The sequence below is a fragment of the Balaenoptera musculus genome, chromosome 5 (assembly GCF_009873245.2).
Source record: "Balaenoptera musculus isolate JJ_BM4_2016_0621 chromosome 5, mBalMus1.pri.v3, whole genome shotgun sequence".
NCBI classification, from domain to species: Eukaryota; Metazoa; Chordata; class Mammalia; order Artiodactyla; family Balaenopteridae; genus Balaenoptera; species Balaenoptera musculus.
In genome coordinates this window covers 20,923,735-20,937,524 of record NC_045789.1, presented here as the reverse complement: position 1 = coordinate 20,937,524, position 13,790 = coordinate 20,923,735, and the positions used below count along the sequence as shown (strand labels likewise).

Here is a 13,790-nt window from a genome sequence, read left to right as displayed (position 1 = left end):
ACACAGATATAAGGCTATATGCCAAATTCATTATTTTTTTTAAACAATCACCCTTTATATGCAAAAGTGGTAACATCCTTAAATTGCCACTTAGGATTTACATCATTCGATATCATTTGGGTCATAGATTTGCCATTTCATCAAGATCTTTCAAAGAAGAGAGAGTCTGTTCATTTAAAAAAATTATTCTGACGCCTGTAGGTGTTTCAACCACAGGGGATGGGGACCGAGGGCGGGCACGTGGGCATAGAAAATGTGTGGGCATCTCCAGCTGAATGATGAACTTGAAAGGAAAGAATTGTGTGTGGGCATAGATTGATTTTTTTCATATTAACTTACAAGTTTAGGATTGAAGACTAAGAAGGCACACATGATACTTTGCAGGTTCGCTATTTTAAATACACAGATTTATATTTATTAATGAATTTCTAATCAAATAGTTCATTTCAGGTAAAGTCCTCCCTTATATTTCATGTCTTAGGCCATAGAGTGGAGGATTTCTGAATGATAAAGTGTGTCTGGGGTTAAATAAAGTTTTAGAATCCCTGGATACTCCTCATTCCTAAGGGATGATTATCGTGTTCATAGGGACCTGCTCGCTTGGGAGATAAATTCAGCTTGTCTTAAAGTATCTTGTTTGTTGCTTGATTTTTATCTCCTCCTGTGACATATGTCTCCAGAGAAGAAGAAAATGTTAAAGGCAAAAAATAAATAAGTAAAAAGCCCTCTTTGTAAATGTATCCAAGTGAGTGGAATTTTATGCATTACTGTAAATTTACTATTCCAGAGATTACTATAAATACCATTTGCTGAAAATACTGCTGTAATCATTTTATCTAGTTCCAAGATCCAGTAGAGCTGGAGTACATACTGCTTTAAATGTTATGGCTGTCTTTATTTAAAACTGAACAAAACAGAACAAAACACACGATAGAGTAGACCCTTATTAAACAACACATCTTCAATTACATATTAAGACATTTTAAAATATATAATTTAATTTACATATCTAAGTTAAAACATTTAATATTTAATTTAAATTCTTGGTTTAATCGAAACATTCGATATCATGTATCAAAACCAGTAAATGTAATTTTGCTTTTATCTTGTACATGTATCAAATAATTTGTGATTGGCCTGACCCACATGTTAGTCACAGGACTTGTGCATAGAACTTTTTAATTTTCACTGAAAAATCAGATTTTATTTAAGCCTCACAGTAATTCTGAAATATTTTGAAACTTAAGACTTTTGTTAAATAATCTTTCATGTTGAGTCATTATTACATAATTCATTATGTAAGCCACTTGCAGTTTTTCTGGTAATTAAATGAACTAACCAAAATATCAAAACTTCAAAGGAGTTTTGTGATAGAACAACCCAAGACCTCATGTGGAGAGAGTTGTGGGCTATGTCCTTGAATCCTTAGACTCAAGACTGAGGGTAGGGGCCAGAAAATAAGAAAAGCTGTACATGGAAAGGATAGGGGGTAGCTGTACATCAAGAAACGTACTTACATGAAAATTATTTTGAAACGCAGACAATAAAAAGAAGCTCTGATTGTACTGTTAAGGTACTCATTTTCACTAATTAATTATTAATCCTTTGTTGTTGGAACAATATTTATTTTCATTAATTTGTGTCTGATCTTAAAGAATTGCTTTAGCACATTTCAGATTTAGGTTCAAAAATTACTGTGTATAATATATGTTCTGTAAGTCATAGGAAAAAAATTGCTTATTTAATAATGTTTCGAGTACCATAGTGCTCTTTTATTAACACTTTGGGGATGTTACATAAAATACCACTGTGCTATATTTGCACGTAAACATTCAGGAAAACCAAATGGGGTATTCAGTTTGCTAGTGAAGTGATCAGTACACATACTGTGTCTAATAATTGAATACATTTTAAAGCTCAGGATCTGTGTGGTCGTATTCTGAGAGGGTGGGTAAAGAGGTCTCTGCTAAGGATGAATGAAGTCATGATAGCAGTAGGGGGAAAAAAGAAAAAAAACACCAGTAAATTAATGAATTGAAGTTATATTTGTAGACCTCCTGTGAAGAATTTTTTTAGCTTAAGTGGGACCGGATGTTTCTGTTTACAAGATTAATGTTTCTGTTTACAAAATTAATATTCAACTGCACTTGAGATGGGCAAGCATATTTTAATTTGACAGGCATTAATATCTATAATGAAAACCAGAGGCTTTCAAACAAACAAGTGATGAGTATCCACAGGAGTAGCATAAGTAGGACCCTAATAAATACCTTTCTGCAGTTTTTCTTAGAGACTAGCTGTGGTTAATTTTTAATCTATCTTTCCCACACAAGATGTTTTGTATATCTTTGCATATAGATATTCTGTGCATGGATAAACATGTATCCCCATACTGATAGAATTTTTTTTAACCCAGAAGAATATAAGTCAAACCTAATTTCTCTATGTTAGAACCCAAAGAAAATTTAGTGAAAAGTCACTAGTATTTCCTTTTATGTACCCCATCACTCTGTTCAGAAGTAGGATCAGATTCCACATATTTTAATTACTGACGATGGAGGTACTTATGTATACTGTAGCTGGAATATTGTACCTTACAATTAGCATATTCTATTTTCATTACTTACCTTCAAGACAGAACCTCATCTTTCAGAGTCATCTAAAAAATTAGATATTTATTATATACTTTAGACAAAAGAAATGGGTGACTGCATCTAAGAGTTTCTAGGAACCCAGGCATAACTTTAAGGTAGATAAAGACACTTTTTTTTCTTACTGCTTATATTGTCTGGCATTTTCTTTAAATTTTGCCCTTAGGTTTTGCAGTTTAACAGTTTCCCATCTATCCCAAGCAAAAGCTCATAATTATACCACATGGTAAGTTCTTCAGAGTGTGGCTCTGCTTGTTTTTGTTTTCTTTCGCTCACTTCTCCCCGGCCCTTGTCACTGCCTAGCATGGAATACAACACATAGTAGGTGCTTAAAGGTGCTTGACGACCGATCAATTGATTGATTGATATGGTTTGATTAGAATAATAGTTTGTGACATATACAGATGTCCTGAAGGAAATCGATGGAGTGCCAATCTGTGGAGGCCAGGCCAGAATGTGTTTTGTGTCTGACACATGGTATCCTTAAGCTATTCTCTTAACATGTGTTGACATAAGTATTTTAGCCCTGTGCAGACAGTAGCCACATGAAATATGGGACAAGTGTTGTTCCTGGACGCATTCTGATTACAGAGAGGGATGAAACAAACGTGTCTGGACTTGCAAAGACATTGCACCTGCTGTGGATGATTGACATTGTGGAGCATGTTTGGGGGGGGGAAATTAAACTGCCTGGTGTTTTGTACATCTTTACTTAACAATATAGATAGGTCAGTGAATCTCAGTCTGGACTTCACATTAGTATACTCTGGATTTCTTTAAAAAACCTGCCACTGCCCTGGCCCTACCCTAGACAAGTTAAATCAGAATCTCTAGAGGTTGGGCCTGGGCATCATTCATTTTAAAAAGCAATTCCAACGTGCAACCGGTTTTGAAATAGTTTGAGGTTTCATAGGAACCAAAGCTGAAAGAGAAGAAAGATTAAGGAATATAATTTCCACTCACCCTGTTCTCGTTTACTTGTTGAGAAAGATAATGTCATGGTTCAATAATAATGTAGTATAAGCCATTTATGCAATTTTAAATATTCTAGTCGTGGAATTAAAAAGAGGAAAGAGGAATAGTTTGAATTAATTTTAATAGTACATTTTATTTAGCCCAATATATCTTATTATTAAAACATGTAATCAATATAAGAATGTTAATGAGACATTTTACAATCTCTTTTTCCCCCTTGTATCAAGTGTTCTAAGTCCAGGGAATCCTGTAGCTTTGCAGCATGGCTTGGTTTGGACTGGCCATTTTCCAAGTGCTCGGCCGCCCTCATGTGTGGCCAGTCAACCTCATATTGGACAGATCTGGAGGGTAAAGTGCTAGAAGAGAGACCAGGAGACCTGAATGTAGTGTTGGTTTTGTCACCGACTAATCCTGTGACCTTGGACAACTCACTTATCCTCTCTCTTGACTTCAGTTCCTTTTTGTTTACTATGAGGGGGTCAGCAGTCAGTCTAAATTGGGAGTTTTATCATTTTACTCCAAAGAGCCCCAGGATTTCGTGAGCACACCTTAACTGCCATCACGCGGAAGAAGAGAAGCAAACAATCTGCTTTAGGCTCTTTTTTCCTTTGGATATACTTGCATTTCTGGGTGTCATTTTGTTTAAGGAAAGAAACAAAAGAATTTTTTTAAACCAAACCAACATTTGAAAAATCACTTGGTTGAATGTTTTCTGAAGTCTGTGGTCTCTCTTGTCAGCATTTATTCCAGGAAGAGGTCAGGCAGCAGGTATCCTGCTTTTCCTTCCAGTGAAGGTATCACCATGACAGTGACTCTTGAATATTTCCTATCAAGTAGTAGGAATTCCTTCAATAGTGGCTACAGTGGCTCAGAGTTGAGAAATAGAAAGCTCAGATACCGAGGTCTACCCCAGAATGATACAGTTCACTTACGGCTACTGAGGCAGCTTGTGGTTGTCTAAAACGGCCTCTAGCTCAGATCTCAGGGGACCCCTGACTCTGAGGTGTGGTCCCCATAGTCAGCCAGAACCCAGGGCTAGGAATACCTTGGCTGCAAGGCTTTTCTGACTTGGAATGTATTTCTCTACTGGTGAATGCCTGATTGACAATAACATCAATAATTGTTATACAGATGCCAATATTGGATGCCCATGGCTTTGGTTCCTAGACTTTCAACCTTCCTCCCTATCAGATAGATGAACTCTCTGGTAGCATCAACAAATAGAAAAGAAACAATATCATTTCCAGCCTGTTCTTTGGAAATCAGTCTTTGCCAGATTTCCACAGCCAATGACATGGGAATACAATTCTAGTCCAGTGTGTTGTTTGCCTTTAAAGACTTCTTCGGTGGTTTGTGGCAGGAGTCAGTCAAGGACTTACATGTCCCAGATTTTAGCTACTTTGCCGTTTTATTTGACAACAATAGCAAAAAAGACACTGAGTGGGAATTGTGAAGTAGAGAAAGCTGAGAAGGTTTCTATCTATTTTTAGGATGCTTCTAAGAAGCCTTCTATAATACCGTCTTCTTTACTTAACAGGCAATTATGAGAAAATTGTTTTAGAAAGAATCAGCCCGAATATCAGCAGTTATTTCAGAATTTTTATTAGCATGCACAAGCTTAATTCTTCCAATCTTGGCCTGCTCATGTATAAATGGAAGCAACTTGTCATACTCAAAGCAAAAGAGGGAAGGGGAAATCCCATTTTGCTATAGCAAGTGTAGCCACTTATACAATGAGTTAATGAAAGAAATGTTTTCTAAGCACGTTGGACTCTTTGGTCCAAGTAGTTTTTGCTCAATGTTTGGCACAGGTCTGCATGTAGGACTCTAGGTGAACAGAGAAAGCAAATAAGTGTGACCTTTGTAAGGCTGGTGTTTTCTTTATGAAGCCAAAAAAGTGTACAAATACAAATATTAGCCCATGCTTAGTTTTGTCCCAGAAAGCTTCTCTCTGGCTGACCGCATCTCTGCGTTTGCTGTCTGGCATCGTTGCTGCCCATCTTGGTTCCCTGCAGGCCTTGCCATCTGTTTAACTGGTAAAGGGGCCCGTCTTTTCAGTGTCCCCATCATCCGCTTGGAAATAGAGCCCTTCGATTGGCCTTTCTCCTCTTTTTTCTTGCTCCGGTTTATTTGGAACCAGCCCCAATATCTCAGTGCCAGGTGGCTTTCCCTTAGCCAGTTACCTTAGGATTAGCAATTACTGGAAGGTAAGAGATCTGCAGCAAAGGGTGGGAGCATCTGTTATTGCAGTGATCTTGGCCTTGGAGAGAGTCTAGGGACTTGGAGAAAGTCTAATTCATGAAGGTGATGCCCTCCCTGGGGTGCTCTCCTTTTGCCTCTCATCTTCTTAAATGCTTCAGCTCTTTCAGGTTTAACCCTTTGATCTGTCTGAAGTTTAACAAGGCCAGCTAGTGTGTGTATGGCAGAGACCCACTGCCTGACAATAAATCAGCCTCCTTCCCTTCTGTGTTCCTATGATTCTTGCCTGACAGTTTTGCGGAGTCACTTAAACCTTGACAGTTGTCCTAGTCACACTTTAGGAACTCACCTGAAAAAAAAAAAAAAAATCAGCTCATGGCCTTACCCCAAGTGTCCTTTTGAAGTTTCCCCCTTTCCACCCCCATCCTATCTCTGGGGAATTTTGAGGAGTTGCCAGGTAAGATATTTTCTGTTTTCAAACCAAACATAAAGACCCAGGTAAAGAAATGTGGCCATCAAAATGTTTCCATGTTTTATTAACAAGCCTGTATGTCAGTCAGGCAAGAAAAAGGGAGGAGGGCAAAGAAACAGAATGAACAAAATAGAGCCCAAGTGCCAGAAGTCTAATGACTTTGTTGCCTCTTTTTTCTCCTCCTTGTTTAATTCTCGAACTTTCTTTTTCTTTTATTTTACACTATGCTTTGGTGTTAATGCATTTTGTCTCTTATTTTACCTCTTGCTTTTGTATTACATATCTATTCTACTATAAGTCACTCCAAATAATTTTTGAAAATAAAAGTGTGGTCTTTATAAGAAATACCGCTCGGGATTCATTAGAATTTCAATTCTAGAAAGTGATTTACTCATCACTTTTTAATTATTAAGCACTGTCTTAAGTACTTTCTCGGAAGTAGTGTGGTGTAGCTATTAACACAAGTATTCCGGCGTCAGAGTGCCAGGGTTGACACTCAGCGGGTCTACGTATAAATCACTAGGTGATTATCTTGGGCAAGGTGCTTAATATTTTTGAGTCTCAAGTTTCTCTCCCACAGTAATGTTATAGGGACTAAATAAGTTTATATATAAACACTTGTACTTATGCCTTCATCACCTTACAGCTTTATTGTTGTGTCTGACTTTATTACCCAAACAATGCCTGGCATAAAATAAACACTCTATAAATGATAGCTACTACTAGTACTATTTACTTTCGTTATTATAACAATCCTCAGATAGATATAATCCCCATTTTCCAGGTGAGGTAACTGAAGCCAAAGGAGGTTACTTAGCTTGCCCAATGTCATATAGCTGGTGAGCGCTCAGAGCTAAGGTTTGCACCCAGGTTCATCTGACCATGAAAGCCTCACGCATGTCCATTGAGTCTGCAGTGCCACTTCATTTTGGAGGCATAGTTAAATAGATATGCTTGGATTGTTAGGAAAATCAAGCTTGCATCCATCAGTACATGTTCATTTCCTGACTTTTAAGTAGTTGTCATTTCTCTTGGATAACAAGTCTGTGCTATTAGATTGCACAAAATTTCTTGGCATAGGTCTACCATAAATCTTGCTTCTTTGAGAGACGCTTTCAGGAGGTAAGAGGGCTAGATTTAATCCATAACATCAAGTGTTTTACCTAAGAGAGGTGCTTCATATGGAGTTGTTCTTATGCATATGACATAATGCACATGGCAGATGAAAGTTACATGAAACAGTGTTTGTGCTTCTTCCAGACATTTCTGATAGATCTGAGTTATCCAGTAAATGAACCCTCATGTAAAACGGAGAAATAATGAGTTTCCCTCACTGAAGGGGCTGATTGGCCATTTATCAGAAATTTAACCTTTATAATACCATCTCTGACCGTGAACCTTTGGACGTCCTGGCACATTGTAGGAGTTTAGTGAATATCCTCTGGCTGAATGAGTGAATGAATGTATTTAGAGATGTGAAGAATGACAGGAGCTACAAGACACCTTCTCACTGTTAAGAAGGCATGGGGGCGCAGGTGGAAGAGAGAATGGTTGGCTCTAAGTCTGAGCAACAAACGGAATTTGTCATTATATCATACTCCTAAATACCTGTGTCTCCTGATGTCATACTGTCCTCTCACTGTTCAAGAGATTCCCTGATCTTCTGTTCAATATTCAGTGCGTTTTCGCCCTCAGATTCCTGCTCTCTCCTTATACTGTGAGTCAGTTGGTCAATTTACTCAGAGATGTAACTCCCATTGAAGGGCAAATCTGGTCTGAAAGGTCTTTTCCCCTTCCTCTAATCCCAATAGAGGAGCCTGCTTTTTAGTGAAGAAATGTCTTCACCCGACTCAAAATTAGAAGGATGGATGTATAGGAACTCTTTGCTTTTGCTGAATTGATTATTGCCTAACGGAAACAAATCTCTCTTCTTTTTTGTTATTCACTCAGTCAGGATCTTCTAGATGCATGAGATCGGTACTGGATGAATAAGAATCATAAATTTCCTTTCAGCAGTCACATCACATCTAGAATCATAGGAAGAAGGCAGTCTTTAATTCTTGATAGCCCTTGATCATATTTTAATGGGGGGACTTTTTAAATACTCCAGTAGGTGGTCAGCAATAGGGATAAATATTTGGCGGTTATTATTGAATCTTGAATCTTTGGTTGTTGAGTTTTGGCCAATGTAACAATTTGACTTCTTCGCTTTCAGCTGTCCCATTTCCTCCAAGTCACCGGCTTACGGCAAAAGAAGTGTTTGATAACGATGGGAAACCTCGTGTGGATATCTTAAAGGCACATCTCATGAAGGAGGGCAGGCTGGAAGAGAGCGTTGCATTGAGAATAATCACAGAGGGGGCTTCAATTCTTCGACAGGAAAAAAATTTGCTGGATATTGATGCACCAGTCACAGGTAAGTCCTGAGGATGGAGACTGTTCACTTGGACCCACACTTTGTTGTTTTTTAATATCAAATCAAAAGCCTTAGATACCAATGAGTCTTCAAACACTTACACTTAAGTATAAGTTACACTTCAGTCACTTAAGACTAAGTCTTCATCTTACTCTTTTCCTGCCAAATCTGTACATTAGGAACAAAAGATTTAATACATATGTAACAGTATTTTTATTTTCATGTATTAAATATCTGTGTGATGTGATACCCTAAAAAGTGGTGTGCAACTTAGAGATGATGAAGATATTCTGAAGTAATACCTTAACTAAGAAGTGATATTTTGTCAGTAGAACACTGTCACAAAGAACACAAGATATTCATTGGGAAAGATCAGACAGAGCATAGGAAGACTTCCAAAGTAGTTAAGTGACTAAGTTAATGCAGTGGCTCTCAGAGTGTCATCCCAGACTGGCATCACCATCATCATCACCTGGAAACCTGCTGAACTGTACCTTCTCAGCTCCCACCCCAGAACTACTGAGTCAGTTCTCTGGGGTGAAGCCCAACAATCTTTTTTATCAAGTCCTCTAGGTGACCGTGACAAACATTAAAGTTTGAGAACCATTGAACTTCAGGAAGAAGACAAAATTTCTCTCCTTCCTATAGCATTTTATGCCTAGAAAATATGTCCTTACTTTTTGAGAGTTTTTGTTCTATTACTTCTTAAGGGCAGATACGTGTTTTGGGTAAGTGGAACTTCGCTTAGACCATAAAAATTAAATCTTGTCAAAAAGTTTTGTGTGATATAGAGGGTCAAATAGTAGAGGCTTTTCATCTACACTTTGTGAAATTTGCTAAACTTGCACGTTTGTATTTCTAGAGAAGCTAAAAAAAACATGTATTTTCTCCTTAATTATTATCACTCTGGCAAAGGGAAGAAGTTTGACATAGAATATTATCCTTTTCAAAATAAAGAGGACATTTAAAATATTTCATATATACTGATTTCTTCTTTCTTCCAAACCTTCATGTACTTATAATATTATTGGCCTTCTGATATATATATATATATATATTTTTTTTTTTTAAATTTATTTATTTATTTTTGGCTGTGTTGGGTCTTCGTTTCTGTGCGAGGGCTTTCTCTAGTTGTGGCGAGCGGGGGCCACTCTTCATCGCGGTGCGCGGGCCCCTCACTATTGCGGCCTCTCTTGTTACGGAGCACAGGCTCCAGACGCGCAGGCTCAGTAGTTGTGGCTCACGGGCTTAATTGCTCCGCGGCATGTGGGATCTTCCCAGACCAGGGCTCGAACCCGTGTCCCCTGCATTGGCAGGCAGATTCTCAACCACTGCGCCACCAGGGAAGCCCTCTAATATATTTTTGAAGGTGACTGGTAAGAGCAAGATAAGCGCTCTTGAATATCAGACTAGACCTTCCTTGATCAAAATGCCTCTAATGATTCCTATTCCAGAGAAATTGACATTTACATTTTGTTTTGGGTTGGCAATGCTGTTTTTCTTATTTGTAATTCAGAAAAATAATGAATGTGTTTGGGGCCAGGCAGCAGGAGAAATTAGTTCCAGTGGTAAGTCAGTGTTGGACCAGTGGTGAAAAATCAAGCTACATACTTACCCTGTGTATATCACTATGAACCCCATTTTCCATGTGTTAAAATGCACTCATGCATTATTATCTTTGACTTACAGACACTATGGAAATATAAGAACAAAACAAATGTGAACATGCTTTACTTTCTTAGATACTAAGATATGAAAATTTTTTAATATCTAAGTAGTAGCTTGGAATCTACTGGCAAAGAAACTACTTTAAAAAATTGACTGTAAATTCCACCTATAAATAAATGGTAAAATAGTAGCTTTAAATGATATCTATATCATTAAGTTCTTTTGATTTTGGTAAGAATGAATGGCTTGATATTTTATTATGATATCATAATATGACATTATGATATGATAAATATGGTATATTTTGATATTTATTATGATATTTTCTCTACTTCACATGATAATGTGTGATTTCCAATGAACAATGCATGTTAAACTCACTAATGAGCCCAGTAGGTATTAATGGAGGTGATAATTATAACAAAAAGGAAACATGTAAAATAGACATTTAGGGGAATGTATTTCCTGGGATACAATCAGCTCTTCTGTTTGATGAGGCTCTGTCCTGAAAGAACACATAGGGAGGTTTCTGGAAAAGTCAGATTCGTGATGTTTTATCCCTGAACCTTTCTGGGGTCCATTGACTAATTGCCCTCATATTCAGCAGAGGTTGCACCTCGTTCTTTCTAGTGAGATTTCAGCTGACAGTTTGGCACATTTCACAATATAGATATGAAGAGACTTTAGAAATCAGGACTCAATGATGTATAACTTTCCCTGGGGAGAAGAAAGCAAAAAAATCCTTCTAGATGGTGACAGAAGTAGCTATGGAGACATCACAGAATATGTAGCACAGAATATGTAGTGTTTATATTTCTTAATGAAAGGCAGGATTCTAAGGAACCTCCAGTAGATTCCATTGCAGTGATCTCTTTCTCCCTTTTCTGGGAATATAAGATATGTAATATAAGTGGTGGGGGGAATCTATTTTAACGTTTCCATTAAAAGGGAAAAAGAAAACTCTTTTGCATATGATTCACCAGAAGCTACATTCATAGCTTCATATTTTAACCCTGAACTTCCAAGCTGAAGCATGAGGACTGCAAAATAAAAGCAGGTACACTGATCCGAGAAAATTGCTATCTCTTTGTATTTCAAGATACTTCTTATAATTTATTGATAACATTTTATGATATATGATTGTGTTCTGAGATTTGATTTTATTTGGACAGCTGAACCAGCAATGTAATATTTATTTTTAAATGTAGAATATTGTTATTTGGATACTGAATCAGTAAAGTGAATCAATGAAGTGAATATTATATTGACACTACGCTATGCAATAAAAGACATAGTTTACACTTCCAAATCTTAAGAGTAGAGTATTCTTTATGTAGTTCAGAATTCCACACTTAAGAAAAATGGAGAGCTTAAAACAGTTTAAAAGAGAAAGCGGAAAGGAGAAGATGTAGAAGAGGAATGGGGAAGAAGAAGGAAAACAGTAGAGCTGCAAATGAGAACCTATGAAAAAAGAGTAAGGGGAAGGAAGCAAGGACTTTTAATGTAGGGAGAAAAAGCCTGAAGCCTGAAACCATATGGTGGTTTTCAAGTGGTATTAGAAATAGTCTCTCACCTACTTATGTCAGATTCCTAAAAATGTAAGGTGAGCCATCAGGGTAGAAACTGACGATTAGCTTCTTGTAGGCAATTCAGCTTTAAGTATAGCCTGAAATGTAAACTCACAAAATGAAACAAATGGCAACTATTTATATCATGCACAAAAGCCACCCCCAGCTTTCCCTCTTCTTTTCTTCCCTCCGACTTTTTATTAATAAAAATGTTTCACACTCACATGTTTAGAGAGGAGTTGTGCTAACCTCTGTGTCATGGTTTGCTCCCATTTAAAGAAAAATCTAGGAATTAGTGTTCTGGTTATTTGAAATCTGGACATTATTGCATTCCTTTAGCATTTCTTTAATGTTTAAATTTACAAAGCTGCCCAACTTCCCTTCCTCCCTTCCCTTCAAGTGTTTTTAAAGCAGTAAAAAAAAAAAAAGGTTTATGTTCAGTTAGGAATTTTTTCCCTTAAAATTCTGTACTTTTGATCTTGGAGAAGAAGGAACAGGAAGCTGCCTGGTCCCAAGGCTCCCTCCATGTGTCCCTCTGGGGAAGGTGATAAAGCACTATGTACCTTACCCTCCTGGAGCATGGATTTAGATAAGCCAGTAACCATCTCTGTGGGAGTAGAGGTGAGGATTAGTTATGGGTCCCTAATCAAAACAAGGGAGGTAGGAGTCACATTCTGCTCTTTTCTCTAAACAAACTTGCCTGATTAGAACGATGGCTGTTTTAGACATTTAACTTGAAGAATGTGTTTCTATATTGGAGGCATTTTGTGAAGGAAAGTATTTTCCCTCTTTTTGACTCTTTTTTGAAAATTGAGTTAAATTTATCTTTGTTTCCTTGCAGACATACAAATGAAACATTAAAAAATGTGGCCAAATATCTGTGTAGCAACTTGCTATGGACTGAATGTTTGTGTCTCCCCAGTAATCGTATGTTGAAGCCCAAACCCCCAGTGTGATGTTATTTGGAGGTGGGGTCTTTGGGAAATAATTAGATTTAGATGAGTCCTGAGGGTGGACCCCTTATGATGGGATCAGTGCCCTGATAAGAAGAAGATGAGATGAGAGCCCTCTCTCTTTACTCCACATGGGGATACAGCAGGAAGATGGCCATCTGCAAACCAGGAACAGAACCCTAACCAAACACTGAATATGCCAGCACCTTGATCTTGGACTTCCCATCCTCCAAAACTGTGAGAAATAAGTGTTTGTTGTTTAAGCTACCCAGTCTAAGGTATTTTGTGAACTAAGCTGAACTAAGGTACAAGTCATTTGGGAATTCAATTTACCAAACATTTGCCTGGTACAGGTGGTATGTGTTATACACAGGTGAATAAGACCTGGTCTCTGCTCTCCCAGGGGTCAGCATATAACAAGAAAACTGAAACAGATATTTGCTGAAAGATATGTGCACCAAACTATTGATTAAATGAAAGGATATGACCTACACTTATTCAAGCAAATTTAGAAATATCCAACTGGATAGAGCTAACTTAAAACCAAAAAGTTTTCCTCTTTTCTAAATGGCTAAGGTTTCCCTGACAGTGTCCATTGATTATTATATTACATCTTTGAGCTAAAAAAAACTGTTAAATAGCTCGGATCCTATCTGTCCTGGATATGGATTGAGAACTCTTTCAGAAGGCTAGGAACTGTGGATGATTGAAACAGATGAGGCATAGTCCTTGACTAGAATACTCAAGGTCTATTTGGGGAGTCAGACACAGAAATAGATAATTACTGTAAAATTTGTTAAGAACCGTAATGAAGGTGCCTATAAACTAGTGTGGGAACTCAGAACAAGGAATGCAGGAAAGCCAAGAAAGTCTTGACAGATTAACTGG

At 37.5% G+C, this 13,790-nt stretch overlaps 1 protein-coding gene across 2 annotated transcripts in view; it reads left to right on the top strand.

Moving 5' to 3' along the window:
- Positions 1-13,790, top strand: part of PPP3CA (protein phosphatase 3 catalytic subunit alpha) — a 303,136-nt gene that overhangs the window by 140,039 nt on the left and 149,307 nt on the right. For both annotated transcript variants that reach the window (XM_036852128.1, XM_036852129.1), the window contains exon 2: positions 8,513-8,713. In XM_036852128.1, coding sequence (XP_036708023.1) covers positions 8,513-8,713 — 201 coding nt within the window. The remainder of the gene's footprint in view (positions 1-8,512; positions 8,714-13,790) is intronic.